Raw genomic sequence first — 21253 nt, 5'->3', positions numbered from 1 at the left:
GAGACCAGCATGTCTGATCAGGCTTCCTTAACCCCTTACTCTGCTCCTATGCTTATTCTCCTTTGGTAGCTTCACTGCAAACCAGATAAAATACATGGTCTTGACCGTGACTTGCAAAGACCCCTTGCCATCTGGCCCCTGCCCACCTCTCTGACTTTATCTCCTACCACTCTCACCAGCCACCCTGGTTCCCTTAACATGCCAGGCTTGTCCTAGCCTCTGGGACTCTGCATTACCCATGCTCTTGGCCAGGATGCCTCAGGCCCGGGTCTTCCCATAACCTCGGTCTGAAGTTCAGATGTCTTGACCTTAACAGGGCCTGGCCTGGCCTGTGCAAGGCAACCTAGCCCTCCACACATCACGACCTCACCATTCCATTCTTCTTAGCCACTCATTACTATCCGAAATTTTATTATTTATGTGCTTACATGTTTATTTATTTTTCTTTTTATGGGCACACCCGTGGCATATAGAGGTTCCCAGGCTAAGGGTTGAATCGAAGCTGCAGCCGCTGGCCTACACCACAGCCACAGCAACGCCAGATCTGAGCCTGTGTCTGGGACCTACACCACAACTCATGGCCACGCCTGATCCTTAACCCACTGAGCAAGGCCAGGATCGAACCTGCGTCCTCATGGATGCTAGTTAGAGTCATTTCTGCTGAGCCACAATGGGAACTCCTCATTGTTGATCTCTATTAACTAGACCATAAGCTCCATGAGCGCAGGAGCTCCACGGTCTCTGGTGATAAAAGTGGTATTAACTTGAGCAAATAACCTGAATGTCACCAAAGAATGTTCCTAGCTTTTTTTTTTTTTTTAATTTATTTGTAAGTGTTTGTTTCCCCTCTTCCGTGGCATATGGAGGTTCCCAGGCTAGGGGTCAAATCGGAGCTATAGCTGCTGGCCTACACCACAGCCACAGCAACGCAGGATCTGAGCTGCATCTGTGACCTACACCACAGCTCACGGCAACACAGGATCCTTAACCCACTGAGCGAGGCCAGGAATCGAACCTGTGTCCTCATGGACAGTAGCCAGATTCGTTAACCGCTGAGCCAGGATGGGAACTCCTGCTGCTGGCTTTTATAACCAGCTAGGGACTATGCATCATCACATACTCCAAGACACAGAGAGTCCCTCTCAGAGAGATGGTGGGGTGCAGGGAAAGTGCAAAATAGCTGAAGACAGAAGGATGGCATCTTCAAAGACTTTGCTCATTCAGAGGAAGAGGGCAAGACCTGCACAGGACCAGGGCAGCTGCGTGTCAGGAAAGCGCACAGCCCGCAGCCGGAGAAGTAGGAAGGAGGTGGATACCCCCTAGGAGATTTGAACGTTAGTCTGGGGGGGGGTGTGAGGAAGCCCATTGCAAGATAACTGCCAATCCAAATCTACCCAGGCAGCTCCTCCTGCATCTACTTCCTATAATAGGCAGCCTGACTGCAGAGAGGGCTTGGCTATCCCCATTGGCCTTCTTTTCTCCTCTAGGCCCCCACCTCACATAAAAAATTCCAACTGCATCATCTTCCCCCAGGATGTAATTTTAATATAATAGGTTAAAAAGCTTTGTGTTGAATGGAGACTCATACAACAGAAATATACTATAAAATAACACGAATCAGGAGTTCCTGCTGTGGCTCTGCAGGTTAAGAACCTGGCCAGTGTCCATGAGGACATGGATTCAATCCCTGGCCTCACTCAGTGGGTTAAGGATCCGGCGTGGCTGTGGCTGTGGCAAAGGCTGGCAGCTGCAGCTCTGATTCAGCCCATAGCCTGGCAACTTCTGTATGACACAGGTGTGGCCCTAAAAAGAAAACAAAAATCAAAACAGAAGATCTATTTTGAATTGGTGTGACTGTTCATAGAGAATTATACTTGTTTGGCGTTTTCATCTTTGAGAACCAGGAAACCCAGTTTCTAGACCAAGATTTTCCCTAAAGACATTTTGTCTATGAACGAATCACATTAAGAAAGTTTCGGGGAGTTCCCATCTTGGCTCAGCAGAGATGAATCTGACTAGGTTCGATCCCTGGCCTCGCTCAGAGGGTTAAGGATCCAGTGTTGCCATGAGCTGTGGTGTAGGTTGCAGACTCAGCTCAGATCCCTTGTTGCTGTGAGCTGTGGTGTAGGCCAGCAGCTGTAGCTCCAAATGGACCCCTAGCCTGGGAACTTCCATATGCCTCAGGTGCAGCCCTAAAATAAATACATAAATAAAGACCAAAAAAAAGTTTCAACTTAAACCTCCATAACCTATAAAATGGGGGAGTAATAAGTCTTTCAGTGGCTTTTAGTCCTACATAACAAACATAAAAAACTCTTTCAATTTTTTGATATAAATGATTTTGCTCATCCTACAATGTGTACAAAGGGCTTTTAAAGAAGGGCGTGACTGCAGAAATATTGAATCCTGCTTGTAATTTGGGTGCGTAAAGCTGTCTGTGAATAATGATAATACTTTTGAATTGAAATGGAGACCCACTGGAGCCTTGCTCAGTTTTGGGGAGTGAGGGGAAGAGGGAGCGAGAGAGGGAGAGAGGAGGGGGAGGGAGGAGAAATATGTGTGCTTTATAAAGAAAATGGCTTTTAAAAATGGCTCAGTAGTATTCTGCAGGCTGCCTTCTATTTCCTGGTGCCTCCGGCAAACAGTGGAAGGTGCATTCCTCCACCCAGGTTTTCTTGGAATAAAATGTCCCTGGAGAGTTTGCTTCCTGCCTCATCATGTACGGTACCTGTTTTACCTACTAATCTATCCCTCACAGGACTGTTGAGAGACCCAGCCTAATAAAACATGATCATAAAGCACTTGGCAAAATCACAACAACCATAAAAACAATACATGCAAATGCGGAAAGGCTTGTCTTTCTGGTATGTACCCGAGGTCTCTGTGCATGAAATAATGTAGTGACTCCAATGTTAAGACCTTTTTTTTTTCTTTCTTTCACAAATTGGAAGTCGTTTTGCCAGCTGGCTTGGGGGGGAGGGAGTTGTTTTTAACCCAATCAGAAGCCACTGGATCGCCTGATTGATTTATCTATTTTAAGATGTTCATTTTTTCTATTATAGTCGATTTACAATGTGGAAGCCGCTTGATTTAAAACCTTCCTTCTAGTTGTGCGAGACCTCTCCTCATGAACGCCTGCATGCATCACTTAAGAATTCACACCTGCTAGAGTTCCGGTTTTGGTGCCGTGAAACGAATCTAACTAAGAGCCATGAGGTTGCAGGTTCGATCCCTGGCCTTGCTCAGTGGGTTAAGGATCCGGCGTTGCCGTGAGCTGTGGTGTAGGTCGCAGACTCGGATCTGGCATGGCTGTGGCTGTGGTGTAGGGCGGCAGCTGTAGTTCTGATTTGACCCCTAGCCTGGGAACCTCCATATGCCATGGGTGCAGCCCTAGAAAAAAGACAAAAGACAAAAAATAAAAATAAAAAAGAACTCACACTGCTTATTTAAAGGGGAAGAGAAACACACTTGTGTTAAAAATCAGAGAGGGAAACACATGGGTCGTGTGGGGATCAATGGCCTTATGTCCCCCTGGAGTAGGAATTACTAGCCCCTACTTGGGAGTTGGCTCAGGCAGCCCTGGTGAGAACGCTGGATGATGTCACATGAACATCCTGGTTCCGGACCCACAGCCCAACCCAGAGGGAGGTGATGGGAGGCCCAGGAGGTGGCTGTGCAGCAGGCAGACAGAGCAGTCGATCCACCTGAGTCATGGTCCTGTCCTCCTGTCCTGCCAACTCAGCCACACCGACGGGCCCTCCTGAGGATGGAGCCGGCTGCTGAAATCGAGCACATTGAACAAAGGAAGGCAGGGAAGGCTGAGTCCTCTTTCAAAGCAAGCACATGTCCGTGGAACCCAGAAGGCCTCGGCCAGCTGGCTGGAGCTGCCGTGCCGGGGAGGGTTACCAGCCGAGGTTGTCTGGCCAGATACTTGCCTCTGTCCTCTGTGACCTCAGAAACAGCAGCAGAGAGATAAGATGAGGTCCATGCTTTTAAGGCCTAGGAGACCTCTTGGTCCTTGTTTTTGCATCTTGCACCAGTAAAGAAAGTGGCAGGTGGTCAACCCCTTCGGAGTTTTTTGAACCTCTGTTTATCATTGCAAGGACCTTCTGCTGTGCAATGATACCTTTTGGCCTGGTATTTGAGTTCCATTTGCTGGTAAATAGCACTTTTCTTTATCTTCCTGGAATTGATCAGATATAAATGCATATCATGTTGGCCCAGTTATTTTCCTGTGTTTAGGAAAGCAGCACTTGCCATGCAGAGGTTTGTTTCTCTGTTTATGTCAGGATTTGGGCCACTTAGACAATTTACCGATTTCAATTTCATTGTATAAACTACAATGTATAAATTACAATAGATGCTCTTATGCTTCCCTCCAGTCAGTTCTAATGCCCTTGCTCCTTGGATGTGATTACTCAAGCTCTGGAGAGTATTAAGTGGGTGTGAGCAGGGCTGCCACACAATGAAGATGCTTTTATTGATGGGAGTATCTGGTGGGTGGGGTCAGAGAGCCTTTCCCACGCAGGGCCACAGGGTTACACAAACTCTGCTCTGTTTCTTGCAACCCAAGTGCAGCTTCTGAAAGAGTCTTGGAGTCGCTTGGTCTTCTCTGACTGCAGTCAGCTGCTGATCCCTGGCTTCCAATCTTCTTTTCTCTTATCTCCAAGGATGGATTTCAGTTTTCTACTGTCTGGCAGAGTGGGGAACAAAGGTCACAGTGAACTGGCAGAAGGTGGTCAGAGGTAAGAGGATCTGATTTTACCATTTTGCAGCATATCACCTGAAACGGGGGAAAGAGAGTCTCTTTGCTGGATTGTTTTTGAGACGTTTACTGTCTTCTTCACTAAAAGTTTCACAGCAAAAGAAACAAGTGTCATGTCCCATCTGGATCTTAGAAATATTTGGATATGATCACATTTGGTAACAAAGATATTAACAACAATCTGAGCCCTTTGTCTCTGTACGGGAAGACAGCGTCTGCCGTGAAGTTGGCCTCCAAATGAACAGAACTAGAATTAATTATTCTATTAATAGAAGGCTGACTTTATAGGCTGTGGGGCGTGATGCGCTCCCACATCTTCTCATCTACCTTCTCTCCATTTTAAAAGTATTTCCAATGTTACTTTTGAAGGAGAATTTTACCTGTAGATTCAAATGCATGCTGTTGCTGTCAAGTATAAGAAGAATAATATACGTAGGGAATGCTCTTTTTAACAGCCCTGTCTTGGCTGGCATTCAAAGCTGGGTCCTGGAGTTCCCTGGTGGCTCAGCAGGTTAAGGATCCAGCATTGCCACTGCAGTGGCTTGGCTTGCTGCTGAGGTGCGGGTTCCATCCTTGGCCCTGGACCTCCCCCATGCCGCAGGAGCAGCCAAAAAAGAAGAAGGAATAAAGGGCAGTTCTTGATCCCTGGCCTTGCTCAGTGGGTTAAGGATCCAGTGTTGCCGTGAGCTGTGGTGTAGGTTGCAGACGCGGCTCGGATCCCGAGTTGCTGTGGCTCTGGCGTAGGGCAGTGGCTACAGCTCCGATTGGACCCCTAGCCTGGGAACCTCCATATGCCACAGGAGCGGCCCAAGAAATAGCAAAAAGACAAAAAAAAGGGGGGGGGCAGGTCTTATTAAAATAGTTTCAAGATGGTTTACTAAAGATTTCAAGACATTAGACGTGTTAACTGCTTTGTATAAGGATTTTTCTTCCATCATAAGTGGTACTAATAACACATTTCACCAGGGGATAGTAAGAAGAGGCAGTGCAGAGTCAGACTGTAGGGAATGCTCGGCTTAGATCCATGCTGACTGGAACCTATGCGAGTGTTGTGTCTGAAAGCTCATTTCTAAGTTCATTGTTTGGAACGCAGAACCTTGATATGCATTGGTGAAGCTCATGACCCGAACAAGTCTAGCCAAGTTGTATGAAACAAGAGTTCCTGTTGTGGCGCAGTGGTTAGCGAATCTGACTAGGAACCCTGAGGTTGCGGGTTCGATCCCTGGCCTTGCTCAGTGGGTTAACGATCTGGCGTTGCTGTGGCTGTGGTGTAGGCCGGTGGCTACAGCTCCGATTGACCCCTAGCCTGGGAACCTCCATATGCCGCGAGAGTGGCCCAAGAAATGGCAAAAAGACAAAAAAAAAAAAAAAAAAAAAAAAAAAAAGTTGTAGGAAACAGGCAGTGGCCTTAAAGGTCGTAGTTAAAAACACACCATTGCAGAGTTGACAATATTGTTTCTCTGTCCACCCTCCAAAGGGGGAGGGGCTGTGGGGCCAGATCCTCTTTGTGTCAGTGTCTCTTCATCTCCGTCTAAGGCATAGTTCCACATGGACACACTGTGTGAGTGCGTGGAGACTGGAGGCCAGGTGTTACCTTCGTGGGTATCCTACTACACTGTGAAGCCAGTTAGCAGTCTCACTCAAGGCCCTGAACTTGGATTTCCCACACCATTAATCCGTAAGCATGTATAAGTCAGGGATATTTGGCTCTAACTCGTGGAAGGGTAGACATTATCAGGTGAATAGAAAGTTGCTACTAGTCCATTTTTTAGATTAGGGTCAAAACTAGTCAATCATGTTGTATGGTCAAACCTTTTATTGAAACTGGAGTTCCTGTTGCAGCTTAGCAGGTTAAGGACCCAACATAGCATCTGTGAGGATGGAGGTTTGATCCCTGACCTCGTTCAGTAGGTTAAGTATCCGGCTTTGCCGTGAGCTGTGGTGTAGGCTGGCAGCTGCAGCTCTGATTTGACCCCTAGCCTGGGAACCTCCATATGCTGTGGGTACGGCCCTAAAAAGACAAAAAGAAAAAAAAAAGCGATCACCAAACATGGGAGAAAAGAAGAGACCATAAGTAAGAGCCAGCAGGGAAAAAAAAAAAAAAAATCAGACCCACAAATGCTTTAGACATTGAAATTGTTGGAAACAGAACTTAAAATATGTATGTTAAGTATATTTTAAGAAATTAAGGTAGTTCCCTGGTGGCCTAGCTATTAAGGATCTGGTGTTGTCACAGCTGTGGCTGGGGCTAGATGCCTGGCCTGGGAACTTTTGCATGCCATGGGTGTGGCAAAAAAAAAATCAAATAAAAAAAGGAGAGGCTTCAAACATGAGTTGAGACAGCAGATTTCAAAATCACCAAACTTTAGAAGTAAAAATAGTATACATTAAAAACTAAATGTTTGACTTTAAGAGAAGATGAGACAAAGCCAGAGAAGGCATGGATGAAAAGGAAGCATTTGTGAAATTATCCAGCTTCTGGCCTAGAATGAGTAAGAAAAAGAAACCAAGGAAGAGATGTTAAGAGATATGGAAGGCAGAAGGAGAAGACGCGTCTAAGCAGAGTCCCAGAAGGAAAGAGCAGAAAGGTGGGGGTTCGGAACTTCCCAGACCGGACGAAAATCACTAGGCTAGTCAAGAACCCAAAGAAACCAAGAAGGATGGATTAAAAAAGAACTTCATCTCAGTGCTTCATAGTGGATCTAGAAGACTAGAGACAAGCAAAAAACAAAAAACAAAAAACAAAAACTCAACAGCAAAGAGAAGACAGACAAGATTACTTTCAAAATTCAAATTGCAGCTAGAGATGTTAGAAGAGAGTGTAGTAATATTAAAAATGTACCGAAAGAAATGTTAATTTAGAATTCATTATCAATGAATTTTCTTTTTCTTTCTTTCTTTTTTTTTTGGTCTTTTGTCTTCTTAGGGCCGCACGTGTGGCATATGGAGGTTCCCAGGCTAAGGGTCGAATTGGAGCTACAGCTGTTGGCCTACACCACAGCCACAGCAACGTCAGATCCGAGCTGAGTCTGTGACCCACACCACAGCTCACGGCAACGCCGGATCCTTAACCCACTGAGCGAGGCCAGGGATCGAACCCACAACGTCATGGTTCCTAGTTGGATTTGTTTCTGCTGCACCACGACAGGAACTCCCAGTGAAAATCTTTTTGAATGAAGGTGAAATACTACATTCCCCACCCAAACAAAAAGTGAGAGAGTTGGTCTGCATTTATGGCACGTATTTTAGGCAGAAGGAGGGCCATCAAACTGCGGAGATCTATGAAGAAAATAAGAAAGGAGAGCAAAATACGTAGTAAACTGCTAGGCAAATTTCAACAAGCATCAATAGTATAAGACAACATCAACCATGTATTATAGTTTTGGAGGGTATTTCAAAAATCCTTGTGTTGTTTGGGAGAAGGTTGATGTATTGATAACTCTGGATTTTATCAGATAAATGTGCCTGCTAAGATTTCTGGACAACCATTAAATGAACAGGAACAGAGTACCTAACTTCCAAACTCGAATGGGGGGGAAGTGAAAGTGTAAACAAAGTCAGTCTATCCTGAAGAAGGCAAAAGTGAAAGAAAAAACCCCATAAATCTGGAGAAAACAGATGGGACGTACAACATTAGCTGGCAGAAGTAAGTTCAAATATGCCAGTAATTATAATATAGGCGAGGGGGTGTAAGTGCTTCATCTTCAGGGTCAGTGATTATCAGACTAGATGCAAAGTCAGAAGTAACACCTGTTGGAGAAATCTACACATAATGATTTAGAAAGTTTCAATGTGATAGCACGAAGAGAGAGATATACTAATACTAGGCAAATAGTAATCAGAAGAAAGCTGTTTCGATACTAAGGCAAAAGCATTGCTAGAGTTTAAGAAAGTCACAACAGGATGATATGTTTACCAGGCAGACGTAACAGTTACAAACTGGTTTGCTTATTACAACACAGACCCAAACTATAGAGCAAAAATTGAAAGAACCTGGAATTGAGATAGACAAACCTGCCATCACATTAGGAGATTTGTGTGTGTGTGTAATTTTATTCTATTTATTTATTTATTTTGCTTTTTAGGGCTGCACCCCCTGGCATATGGAGGTTCCCAGGCTAATTTGACCCCCATGCCACTGCCACAGTAACACAGGATCTGAGCCACATTTGCAGCCTACACCACGGCTCATGGCAACGTTGGATCCTTAACCCGCTGAGCGAGGCCAGGGATCGAACCTGCGTCCTTATGAATGCTAGTCAGATTTGTTCACTGCTGAGCCACGATGGGAACTCCCACATGAGGAGATTTTAACTCATCTCTCCCAGTAGGTGAACTGTGTTCAGTGGATGCAAATCCAGTAATACAAGATGTCGACAACATCGTTGTAATATTTGATCAAGGACATAGTTTTAGAACACCTTACCCAAGAGCTGCAGGATATATATATATTCTCGCAGGACATATATGTTTTACAAGCACATGCCAAAAAAATGAAAATAAGCTCAAAACATGGAAAAAGATTATTAGTGTACAGACTATATTCTTTGACAACACACAGACCATGCCCCTGGACTACTGTAGTCCTGAAAAAACATCCTCAAAATTGATGTTTGTAGTCTTGACAAACATCAGTTGTCAAGTAGGAAATATTATTGTTGAAATATAATCTTGGGAAGATCTAATACCACTTTCAAGGCTTGCTCTCTGCCCATCATGTCAGATGTTCACTGAGTCCTGCTAACATTAAACCACTGGTTTCAATGAACATCTCAGGAGAAAGGAGTTCTCTTGTGGTGCAGCAGGTTAAGGATCTGGCATTGCCACTGCAGCAGCTCTGGTTACTGCTGGGAAGCAGATTTGGTCCCTGGCTCAGAAATTTCCACATGCCATGGACAAAAAAACTCCAAGCCAAAACAACAACAACAAAAAACACATCTCATAAGAAAACTGTATACATAAGTCTCCTTTTTCAGTCATTTTAACCAAATCATGCCAATTGTATCTATCTGTATTTCTATTCTTTTACCTCAGTAGTATCAGAATAGATAAATAAACCTCTTTATTATGGCCAGACTGTAAGGTGGTTTAAAAAGATTTGTTTTCTGGGTGCATACATAGTATTTCCCCTTCATATACTTAAATTTTATTTTATTTTATTTTTTGTCTTTTTTTTTGCTATTTCTTTGGGCCACACCCGCGGCATATGGAGGTTCCCAGGCTAGGGGTCGAATCAGAGCTACAGCTGCCGGCCTACACCACAGCCACAGAAACATGGGATCTGAGCTGTGTCTGCGAGCTACACCACAGCTCACGGCAACGCGGATCGTTAACCCACTGAGCAAGGGCAGGGACCGAACCCGAAACCTCATGGTTCCTAGTCGGATTCATTAACCGCTGCGCCACGATGGGAACTCCAATATGTACTTAAATTTTAAAAACGACATCATGCAGAGGTATGACTGTCTTTTAAATCCCAACAGATGGTCGGCAGAAACAATTGTATTAATACTACCTCACCACAAATTAAATTAAAAACTCCTGATGCAGGCATCTCAGGTAGGGCTCCTTTCTTTGGAGAAGAATTAATGATAATGAAAGGAGAAGTCTGAGAAATTCAGTGACACTTGGAGCAGAAGTGGCTTCTTAGTTTACAGACTTTTGTGTTTCCAAGGCTTTAGACTGTGGTAACTTCTTAGGCAGAAAAGAGTTTTATTCGGGAAAAAAATGATGTGGTGCATTTTGCCTCATTGTGAAACTGAAATCCACAGAATGACTTTTCAAAAGATCCCATAGTTAGTATCATTTTTCAAATTGAACATCACATCGTCCATGTGATATACAAGTAATAATTCCCATTTTACAAATGTAGGAACCGAGAAACTGAAGTTCAAGAGTCTCACCCAAGTCAAGCTATGACACATTGTGCTAAAATATGTATTTTCTTGTTTCTCCATGATGTCTTATCCTCATTTTTGACTGTTAGGTCTGTGGCTAGCCAATATATCTTCTTTGGACCAAGTAGTGCCATTTTTGGCAAGAATATTTATGATGATGGGTATAATTGAGTTTAAGTTCTTGATTCTAAATTCTTTATTTAATTCCCAAGACTCGCTGTTTGACTTCTGTGTCTCATGACTCACACTCTATTCATACCACACTTGGTTTCCTCTCATCCTCTTACCTTTTGCATGAATAAAGTTGAAGCAACCCCTACTTGGATAAAAAACACTGAGGCCTTGGGTCAAGGGTGTCAGCGTGTGTGGGGGAAGCCTGCTCCTGGAAGGTCCCTGCGCAGCAGCTCAGCCCTGGACGACCTTTTGAATGTCCATCCTAAGACTTTTTCTTCCTCGTTCCTCAATAAATCCTAGATGCAGCTCAACAGAGAGGCAGTATAAGATGGATTTGGTCTGAAATCCAGCTTAGCCATCACCCACCGGGTTGGCTTGGCCTGTTTCTTCATCTACAAAATGCTGATGACAGTAACATGTCGAGTTACGGCAAGTAGTGGGACGGCGCATGTAAGCTGTTCCCTTGTACTGCAGGGCTCTGTACGTGTCAGCTTTTTTGATCAGCTCCTCTGCCCTCAGGCCCCAGTCGTGCCCGCTCTGAGCTCCCTGGGTGCCATTCCACGAGCCCTGACCCTTCGCGCCTGAGGCCCCAGGTGAATCCTTGGCCACGGGGCAGGAAGGTGTAGGCCGGGTACCAGGAGGTCTGCGTCCCCTATGCGCAGGCAAGGGGAGCACTGCTACTTTGCTACTTGGCAGGGCTACTTGGCAGGGCTACTTAGCAGGTGCACGCGTCTCTACGTCCGGAATCAGGAGGGGGAGGCTCTGGATTTCGGAGCGGAACCAGGCCCGGCTGCAGGGAGGCAGGAGCAGGCGCGGCACCTGGAGCTCGGGTTTTGCATGTGAAAGCAATGAGGTGCCCCAGGCCGGCGAAGGTTCTGGCGAACGCCACCTAGGAGCGCACACGGGGTGGAAAGCACCGCCAGCCCAGGTACCAGGTCAGTTACTGTGCTTTCCGGGGGCTGCCGCCCAGACGTCCCGGAGCGGGGACTGGTCCCGGCAAGGAAGCCGGCCGGTGGGCCGGGCGCTCAGGACACGGGTGGCAAAGCTGCCTGCGGGCACCCGGCAGGCCTCCCGCCCCCCGCCTCCGCCCCCGGCCCAGGTGAGGCGGCCCGCGGCGGCTCCGCCCGCACTTCCGGGATCGCGGAAGGTGCAGGAGCTGCGAGGCCGGCGCGGGCGGGGGTGGGGGCGGGGGCGGCGGCCGCTGTCACAGAAGGTGGGGGCGGGGCGGCGGCGCAGCCGGCACCACCCGGGCCGCCGCTGCCGTGCGCTCCGTTCCCGCGGCGGCCGGCGTGGGCGGGGCGCAGCCGGGGCTGGCGGCGGGCGGCCCCGCGACATGTAACCATGGACTGCAGGACCCGGTGAGAGCGGGCGGGCGGGCGGGCGCGGGGCGGCGGCCCTTCTCGGCGCGGCGGGCGGCCTAGGCCGCGAAGCCTGCGGGTGGCGGGGTCGCGGGGCCCCGGGGGCGGAGGCCTGGGCGCCGGCGCGGCCGCTGCGGGGCCGGGGCCGGGGAGCGGCGGCAGCGGCGGGAGCTGCTTCAGGCCCCCGCGTCCCTGAGCGTGGGGACCCGCGGCCCGGGGCTTTGCTTCCCGTCCCTCCGTTGCAGTTGAGGTGCCTTGGCGTGTGGTCGCCCAGGCGCCGGCAAAATGGTCTCCAGGGAGGGTTTTCTGTGCCGGCCCGAGCGTCCAACGGGGAGCCTTGGCTGCAGCACCTTAATGACACCAAAAGCTGTGGGGATACGGGTCGTGACTTTGTTTGGGGCATCTCAGAGGCATGAGTTTTTTATTTTCCTCCAGAAACTTAGTTTGCAAAGAATTCCTTCTTCCCTTTCATCCCCCCACTTCACCCCCTGCCCCCCGCCCCCCCCCCCCAGTTTAAAATCACGAAGAGCGTGTGTCTTTTATGAGTGTGAAAGGCCTTTAAAAGCTTCCAGGACAATGGAATCAATGTTTAATTTTTACACCTGAGAGATGAAAGTCTAGAGAATATTAGGGAAATTGGAAAATAATGTGGTTTAGAATGACTTCCGGCAGTGTTTGACATCTGGGGTGGGTGGGCGAGGCTTGTGACTTAAAAAGTATTCCTTTGGGCATTAACTGGATTAGGAGGGGGGAGGTCGCTGAGGCCACGTTATTCCCATTGAAGCAAGTTAACAGCGAGAGGGCTGAGGAAATGTATATTTGCAAATTTATCTGTATCGCTTGTCACTTCCTACTTTTCTAGATTCTTGTAATAATTTTTTTAAACAAGTATTTATTTAGAAGCCCAAATTGGCACTAGTTTCTTGAAGGAAGTAAATATTAAAAACAGCCAATGCAGGAGTCACTAAGAGCTCCTTAGCAGGGAAAACTGAAATATATTAACTCTTTGGTCACGTGGACATTATGGTATCAGACTTGGCTTGATCTTCTAGCTTTGGCAGAAAGAGATTAATACAACTATTTTTTTTTAAACAAACCCATGTTGTTTAAAAGTCTCAATAGACTTCAATTCACTTTTTGAAATTACGCCAAAGAATACATTGAATGTATAAGTTAGTAAAGATGCTGATTTCATTCTTTTTTTTTTTTTTTTTTTTTTTTTGGTCTTTTTAGGGCCGCACCTGTGGCATATGGAAGTTCCCAGGCTAGGGGTCAAATCAGAGCTACAGCTGTAGGCCTACACCACAGCCACAGCAAAGCAGGATCCAAGCCACATGTACCACCTACATTGCAGCTGGCGGCAACGCCAGATCCTTAACCCACTGAACAAGGCCAGGGATCAAACCTTCATCCTCGTAGATGCTAGTCAGGTTCTTAATCCACTGAGCCACAATGGGAACTCCAGGATACTAATTTCTGAGTGAAGCAAAGCATCCTTACTGTTCCTAGAGGGAAAATCTAATATTGAGGCAGATGTCCTATTTCCGCAAAGGTAATTGACATAAAATAAAGCTCTTTTTGATTGATCTTGGAAGCTGTGTAGAGTTTGGGCCTTTAAACATGTGCTGTAACTAAATCTCAAGAAAAGCATATGCAAAGTATCGCATTTAAGGAGCATTATAAATGCTTGCTCTAGAACATGGCGGGTGGAACCAGGTATTCACCAGGTTTACACCTAACTTGCAAGTCCTTTGAAGAAAACTGGAGAACTTGCAGTTTAGCTCTGCTGGCAGGGAAGGGTAGAGATACTTAGGAACGTGCTGGCTTTTCAATTTTCAATTTTGATTCGATGAGACAAAGGGAATTTTTTTTTTTTTTTTTTTTTTTTTTTTGCTTTTTAGGGCCGCATCTGTGGCATATGGAAGTTCCCAGGCCAGGGTTGAATCCGAGGGGCAGCTGCTGGCCTACACCATAGCCGCAGCAAAGCGGGATCTGAGCCTCGTCTTCGACTTACACCGCAGCTCACGGCAACACTGGATCCTTAACCCATTGAGTGGGGCCAGGGGTCAGACCCACATCCTCATGGATTCTAGTCGGGTATGTTACCGCTGAGCCACATGGGAACTCTGGGTAAGCTTTATATTTATCTAGCAGCTAATACTTTATAAAGTACTTCCATGTTTATTATTTGATTTGTAGTCCTCACTGTTATTTTGTGATGTAAACAAGGTGCCTTATAGGTGAGAAAATAGGCTCAGAGGTTAAATGTTTTGCCCCAAGTCCCCAAACTCCTAAGCCTCAGTGTCCTTAAGTTGCTGAACTAGGAAAAACAAATTTTTTATTTCTTCCACTCTGTGGTCATATAGTTCCATGGAATATAGGGAGACAAGAATAAGTTAGTTTTTAGCGTTTAGAAAATAAAAACTTTACTAGAGATGCTGATTTATTTGTGGGAGGAAGTAAGTATAACAAAGTTCTTTTTCTTTTAGGGAAAATCCAGAAAGAACGTTTGACTTGGTATTGAAAGTGAAATGTCACACCTCTGAAAATGAAGGTACGTGTGTTTTGCTAATTCAAAACAAGTGCTCGCGTTGTTGGCTTCCCGAGCCTGATGGCCTTGGGACACTACGGGTATGAAGTGTGTATTTCATGTCTGCTGCCTCATGTTCTGCTAGAAAAACAGGTGCTGTGTCTTTGCCCTGAGATGGTAGGAATCCGGAATGTTACCTACACATTTCAGATGTATGTTAAGGCCACGTGCCTTACAACTCTGCTGCTCGTTGGTAAAGTTATTGTTCATTTTGGTGGAAGGGCACGCCTTCTCATTTTCTTACATCTAGTGAAAAGTGTCTCTCTCATACCCATGGGAGCCTCCCCACTTCCCCCCCCGACGGTTTCCCAGATGCAGACCGCAGGCTGGGAAGGCCCCTCTGTTGGGTTTACCCGGGGAGCCTGGCACTTACAGAGGGCGGTAAACAGTCAGGTGACATTACTCAGGAGGGTGTCAGCTGTTGAGTTCTAGATAATTTCCTGAAAAGACGAGAGCACTTGAGGGTCATGAGCTCTGTTAGTGTTCCCCCTACTTGTGTCATCCATGTGTGCGCCTGCGTGAGCAGGGGAGGGAGGGGTGGCTGAAAGGAGTAAGGGCGGCGGCCTCTCGCTTTTTTCCTTCTCATGGTGGCCTGGCGTGACTTCCTTTCCTGGATAGATGTCCCCAGTGAATGACCTCACTGTCTTGTACTTAGATCCCAGACAGCATGATGATTAAGTGTGGGGATGTGTCGAGACCAGGTGCCCATTCTGAAGGCTTGGTGGACAGTCTCTCGACACTCTTACCTCCAGACATTGCCCAGCAATTATATGCTCCGAAGCAATTTGGAGCTGCACACCTTAAAATAGAGGAGCCCAACCCTGCTGTGGTGAACCGGGCATGGCTAATTTTAGGTGGGAAGTCATACACGGTCTTGGCTCCACCAGCCCTGCCTGCTCTACTTCTGGCCTGTCGGAACTGCAGCTGTGGTCAGGTTTTTCACCAACCAAGAACTGATCCTAGGTTGTGGGTAAGCTTTTTCCCATTAAAAAGGTTATCTTTTGTTGTCTTATATGTACTAGAGTTGGTCTCTTTATAGTCTTTCCAGGCCCAAATAAGTTCTCTTTGATGATTCAAATCGATACATTACTGTTTTTTTTTCAGCTCCGATTTAAATCTATCCTATAGCGTGTTTGTGATATGACTGAATCTTCACAGTGCCCACCAGAGCATTGGCTAAGGGGTGTGGAGTCGTACTGACCTGGAGTGTCTATAAAACAGGCTGCCTTCCTTTGGGAAATGTGGTTTCTCTATCATTTTATTTTTTTATTTTTAAAATTTTTTATTTTTAATTTTTTTTTGCTTTTTAGGACCGCACCCGTGGCATATGGAGGTTCCCAGGCTAGGAGTCCAATCAGAGCTACAGCTGCCGGCCTACACCACAGCTCACAGCAACGCCGGATCCTTAACCCACTGAGCAAGGCCTGGGATCGAACCTGCAACCTCCTTGGCTCCCAGTCAGATTGTTTCCCCTGCGCCACGACGGGAACTCCTCTGTCATTTTAAATGCAGGCTAACGTTATCTTGACAAAAGGACAGGTCTTCTTTAGGTGACCCCGATCTGTGCACGTGTCGGATGGATTCTGCCTTTCCACGCAGACTCCTGACTTCCTCCCTTTGCCTTTTTCCGTTTTCCAGGAACTAGTCATTTCAGTTGGTATCTTCTGCCCTTCTTTTACTACCTTCTTGCTTTTGCTGCTATTATTGTCTAAATCTCTCCTCATCAGAATCATCTTCATTGGTACTTTAGCAGTTTATCCAGAGTGGTGAGTTGGAAATACTATAAGTGGTTAAAATAAAGGCATGCCTCTCTGCAGGTTGCAGTCAATCCATTCTGTCCGTGTATTCCAGTGACATGGCTCACTGGCAGCAAAGTAACGATTTTTTTGAAAAGCTAAATCCAACTGTGTAAAAAGCATTAACAACTGTTTTTTGTTTTTTGGGTTTTTTTGACTGTGACATAGAATACGACTAATATTTTAGGGTCTAACAAGTTATACTTTCTGTGCTCTAAAAAGTAATGCTACTATAATAAAATTTTCTGTCAAACTGAGTTTGATGTTTCTAAATGTTTATTTGTTTTCTACTTTACTGATAAAATATAAAGGGGAACGTGCCCAGAAATGATTAAAGCAGGTTATTAGAATGCTCTTATTTAACTGTCCATAAAACCTATTATTGAGTCTCTTGTGCCTCCATTTGTTTCAAGTAGGATACATTTTTTTTTTTTTTGGCTCTCATTTAAATGAACATGGATGATGTTCTTATATAGTAATGGACCTATAAAACAAAATGTGTACATCAGGATGTTTTAGAATACAAATATAAAGCCAACTTAACGAAGAAACTCGATCGTAAGAGGACGTCTGTAGAAGTCGGTCATCCAAGATCTGGGTTCTGTCTGCCCCTCGACTCTGCCACCCCCAGTGATGGCGTCTTAGATTCCTTGGGGTTGGAGAGGGGCTGTCAGACGAGCTGGAACTCTGCTTTCTCGTTCATAATCTCGGCGATGACAGACACTGGCTTTTCATGGTGCTCTCTTTAGAGCCGCCAAGTCTCATTCTCAAAAACCCCCAGGACATTGGGTCCCAGTGGCCTGTGTCGGCCTGGGCCTGGCCTTTCCTAAAGTGGTGGTGGGGCAGCCGTGGAGTGGTGAGTGGCAAGATTATTGGGACTGATTTGCTAAACAACTAGCAGGGAATAGAAGTTGGGAAATCAAACAAACAAACAAAAAAGTTGGGAAATCAGTGAAAACAGTCTGCATGTCTCAGAATATTGGTGTCTCTCTTGACGACCACCTGTTGAATGCCGTAGAAAATATGATGCTTAGGCTAATCTTGGTTTATGCTACTGGTAACGTTCCATTAAGATACGTAGCATGTTTCGTGTTTACTTTTTAATAGAGAAGTTTTAACTTTTTAAAAAATCTATCTCAGATTATTTTGATCATAAAGGAGTTCTTGCTATGGCTCAGAGGTAGTGAACCCGACTAGCATCCATGAGGGATGTGGATTCGATCCCTGGCCTTGCGCAGTGGGTTAAGGGTCTGGTGTTGCCGTGAGCTGTGGTGTAGGTCACAGACGCAGCTCGGATCTGGTGTTGCTGTGGCTGTGATGTAGGCCGGCAGCTGTAGCTCCAATTCGACCCCTGGGAACTTCCTTATGCCGCAGATGCGGCCTTAAAAAGCCAAATTTTTTTTTTTTTTTTTTTTTTGGTCAGAAGCATCTTCAGAGACAAATTGTTCTTGACTGAGTTCTGGTTAGTGATTTGAAGTGGCGTTGTTGAACTATGACTTGACATTGCCGGCTCTGGAGAAGTGGTGATCTTCATCTCATTCGTTGCTGTTTCCACTTGTTTCAAAAGCATTACATTGATTTTTTGAAAAAAGACACGTTTCAGAGCATTTATACGAAGGGTGCACAAAGTTAATGCCAAGAGGGGTGACAGCGTTTCCCACCCTGTCCCCTTTGTGTCAGTGGAATGGGTTCTGGTGGCGCCCGGGAGCCTGGCTGGGGCGTCTCCTCCTGGGTGTTTCTCTGGCAGGAGACCATCCCTGGCAGTGGTTGCTCCTGCCGGGGGACAGTGAGGTGCCAGCATTTAGATCTCAGGGCCCTCCTGGTAGATCCCAAGCCGATGGCTGTCACTCTCCTGACTACTGTCTTTGTTGCCTCCCAGCCAGCAGTGAGGGCCTCCCCTCAGCTCTAATAACAGGACTTTTTGTAACCATAATTCCCCAGGACTTCAGGGGAAGATGGGAGATGCTGAAAGATGGGAGATGCTCCCTCGCAGGGTTTTCCTCCCAGGCAGTGAGTGGCCTTGGTGCCCCCTCGTTCCCTTCGGCATTGTTGACAGCTCACCCCACAAAGCAGCAGCACCACAGCTGGTACTCTGAGCTCTCTGTGTTGTGCACATCCTAACCCTCACAGAAGTCCTGAGATAGGAAACGAAGAAACCAAAGCAGAGAAATGACAAAATTTGCCCCAAATGGTCTGGCTCCAGAGTCTGTATTTTAATCTGTTGCTTTTTAATATACTCTATATGTGTGTGCATATGTGTGTACATGTGTGTGTGTATACACACACATATCTTAAAATCTCTTGCCTCTGCTGCCTCTCATTGTGTAGTAACTTCACATGAACTCAGCATAGTCTGCTTCATTTCTCCTGAGGAAATATTAGTGTATAAACTGTATGTGGTACAGGTGATTCTTTTTTTTCCCCTTTGAAATGAAGTATAATTCCACAGGAGTAATTACTGGGCTTTTTGCTTGTGGCATAGACGCTGGCACTACTCTTTTTTAGGATTTACATCTTCATATTTAGTGAATCTTGATCTATTTTACTTACTGTAGTTTTCAACACATCTTTTAGCAAATTTTTTTTTTTTTTTTTTTTTTTTTAAGGGCTGCACTCGTGGCATTTGGAGGTTCCCAGGCTAGGGGTCGAATTGAGCTGCAGCTGCTGGCCTATATCACAGCCACAGCAATGCAGGACCTGAGCCGTGTCTTTGACCTGCAGCACAGCTCACGGCAACACCCGATCCTTAACCCACCAAGTGAGGCCAGGGATTGAACCTGTGTCCTTATGGATTTGTTACTGCTGAGCCATGACGGGAATTCCCTGTCTTAGCAAATCTTGTTTTCTTTATCTCTTTCTCTTCAGCTATAATAACTTCTTTTAGGAACAAATCCCTCTTTGCTGCTGATTTTCCATTTTTATCAGCCATGTAACCCAGTATCAGATTATCCATCTTTCTAGTCTTTAGCTCATGTGGACATTTGAATGGCCTCTTTTTTCTTAAATTGGAACCTTAGGCCAGAGAATCCTTTGTATCCCCTATGTCCTGCACAAAAATTTATTTCTAAGCCCACTTTTGCATTTTGGAAGTTTTCGTCTGTGGGGATACTGTTTGCATGAACCCGCAGCACTTTGCTTCTGCCTGTATTTTAGCACTTACTGTGTTCTTACGGATACGCCTGATAAAGTAATACATGGATGTATAGATAGGTCCAGTATAGTAATATGTAGATGTGCAAAAGTGTCTGATAGAGTAATCATACAAAGATAGATGTGTAGATGTGTCTAACATAGTAATAGATAGACTACAAATGTGTGAGTGTCTACTTACCCTGCTTCAGGTAAGCTCTTCAAAAACCAGGGCATGACTTATTAATTGTGTATGTGCTAAGGAAAAGCTTATTGCAGTAGCTGGCATGTTTAGTGAATATTTACAGAATGAATAACAGAAACTGGACCCAGCATAGTGCCTGGCCATTGGTCAAATGAGTTGTTGATCAGATTAATTCACGGAACGCTGCCCTTGTAGAAGTGATCCTCCGTGTGTGCTGGTGTGACAGTGGCGGGGAGGCTAGTAGTCCATGACCGAAGGTACCGAGAGCTGTGCTCAGGCTTCCCCTATTGAGGACCACACCTGCTCTGCTGTCTCCTCACGTCACAGGATTCCCTGGGACATGTGCTGTTGGGGCTGCCTTTTATTTACACCCATCCACATGTGCCAGAAACTCAGGAAAACCCTAACGTTTAGAAAGTAGAACTTTGATGAATCATGCATACAATAAAGTGGTTTAGGAGACTTTACATATTGCCCGAAATGGAAAAAAATCTGTGAGTGAAATGTGCTTGCCGTGGTTTTGCTTGAGCTTTGTGTTCATTAGGAAACTCTTTCTGAGTCCCTCTCAACCCAGATGCGCTAGAATAAATTAAGAGAAATCTTTGAGTGAAAGGTTATGGAAGAAAGCATACATTATGGAAGAGAGCAAAACTTACTTTCTAATCCTTGCTTTCCAGTGTGGTTCTTTAGAAGCATATCTTTGAGATATGCAGTTTTTGTTCTAGATAGAAAATAGGAGCAGCTGTCCTTTTCTGTTTGGCTCTCAGCCTTGCCTCCTTCCTGCGACACCAAAGGGTAAAAAGCAGTCACATTTCAGTGCTCAGTATTTGTGGTTTTTTTTTTTTTTTTTTTTTTTTTTGCTTTTTAGGGCCATACCCACAGCATATGGAGGTTCCCAGGCTAGGGGTCCAATCAGAGCTACAGCTGCTGGCCCACACCACAGCAATACCAGATCTGAGCAATGTCTGTGACCTACACCACAGCTCACAGCAACACTGGATCCTTAACCCACCGAGCAAGGCCAGGGATCAAACCTGCGTCCTCATGGATACTAGTTGGGTTCATTAATTGCTGAGCCACGGCAGGAACTCCAGTATTTGTTGATTATTACGTTGATAGGGATGCTGCAGAGTTTATATTTTGATAGTTTGATTCCGATTTGTTTCATTAGGTGCTTGTATTTTTTCATTTGTTCTTTAATTTTGCTGCTTTAATCCAAGGTGACCTCTTGGTTTTTACTCTGAGCAATCCCCACTGTCCCATGCGAACGTGTGCTCTTGCAGTGCTGTCTTCTTGGACTGTTGTTTGGCCACTATTTTGTTCAGGTTCTTTTTTGGAA

General features: G+C 45.7%; 1 protein-coding gene across 22 annotated transcripts in view; it reads left to right on the top strand.

The window, feature by feature from the left end:
• DENND1B (DENN domain containing 1B) overlaps positions 1–21253 on the top strand; it is a 326057-nt gene that overhangs the window by 68459 nt on the left and 236345 nt on the right. For 9 of the 22 annotated variants that reach the window (XM_084979377.1, XM_084979375.1, XM_021064483.2 and 6 more), the window contains exons 1-2: positions 12045–12194; positions 14684–14748. In XM_084979377.1, coding sequence (XP_084835503.1) covers positions 14743–14748 — 6 coding nt within the window. In that variant the 5' untranslated portion in view covers positions 12045–12194; positions 14684–14742. Of the gene's footprint in view, positions 1–2758; positions 2865–4670; positions 4746–11601; positions 11772–11834; positions 11936–12044; positions 12195–14683; positions 14749–21253 lie in introns of those variants that run through there. The other 13 variants (XM_084979369.1, XM_084979368.1, XM_084979373.1 and 10 more) reach the window with 5 other exon arrangements.

The sequence above is a fragment of the Sus scrofa genome, chromosome 10, assembly GCF_054392235.1.
Source record: "Sus scrofa isolate SSC_HxYL_T2T_F1_AM1 chromosome 10, Sscrofa_HxYL_maternal_Yorkshire_Landrace_v2.0, whole genome shotgun sequence".
NCBI lineage: Eukaryota > Metazoa > Chordata > Mammalia > Artiodactyla > Suidae > Sus > Sus scrofa.
The sequence above is the reverse complement of the archived record's forward strand: the minus strand, read 5'-3'. Positions and strand labels throughout refer to the sequence as shown.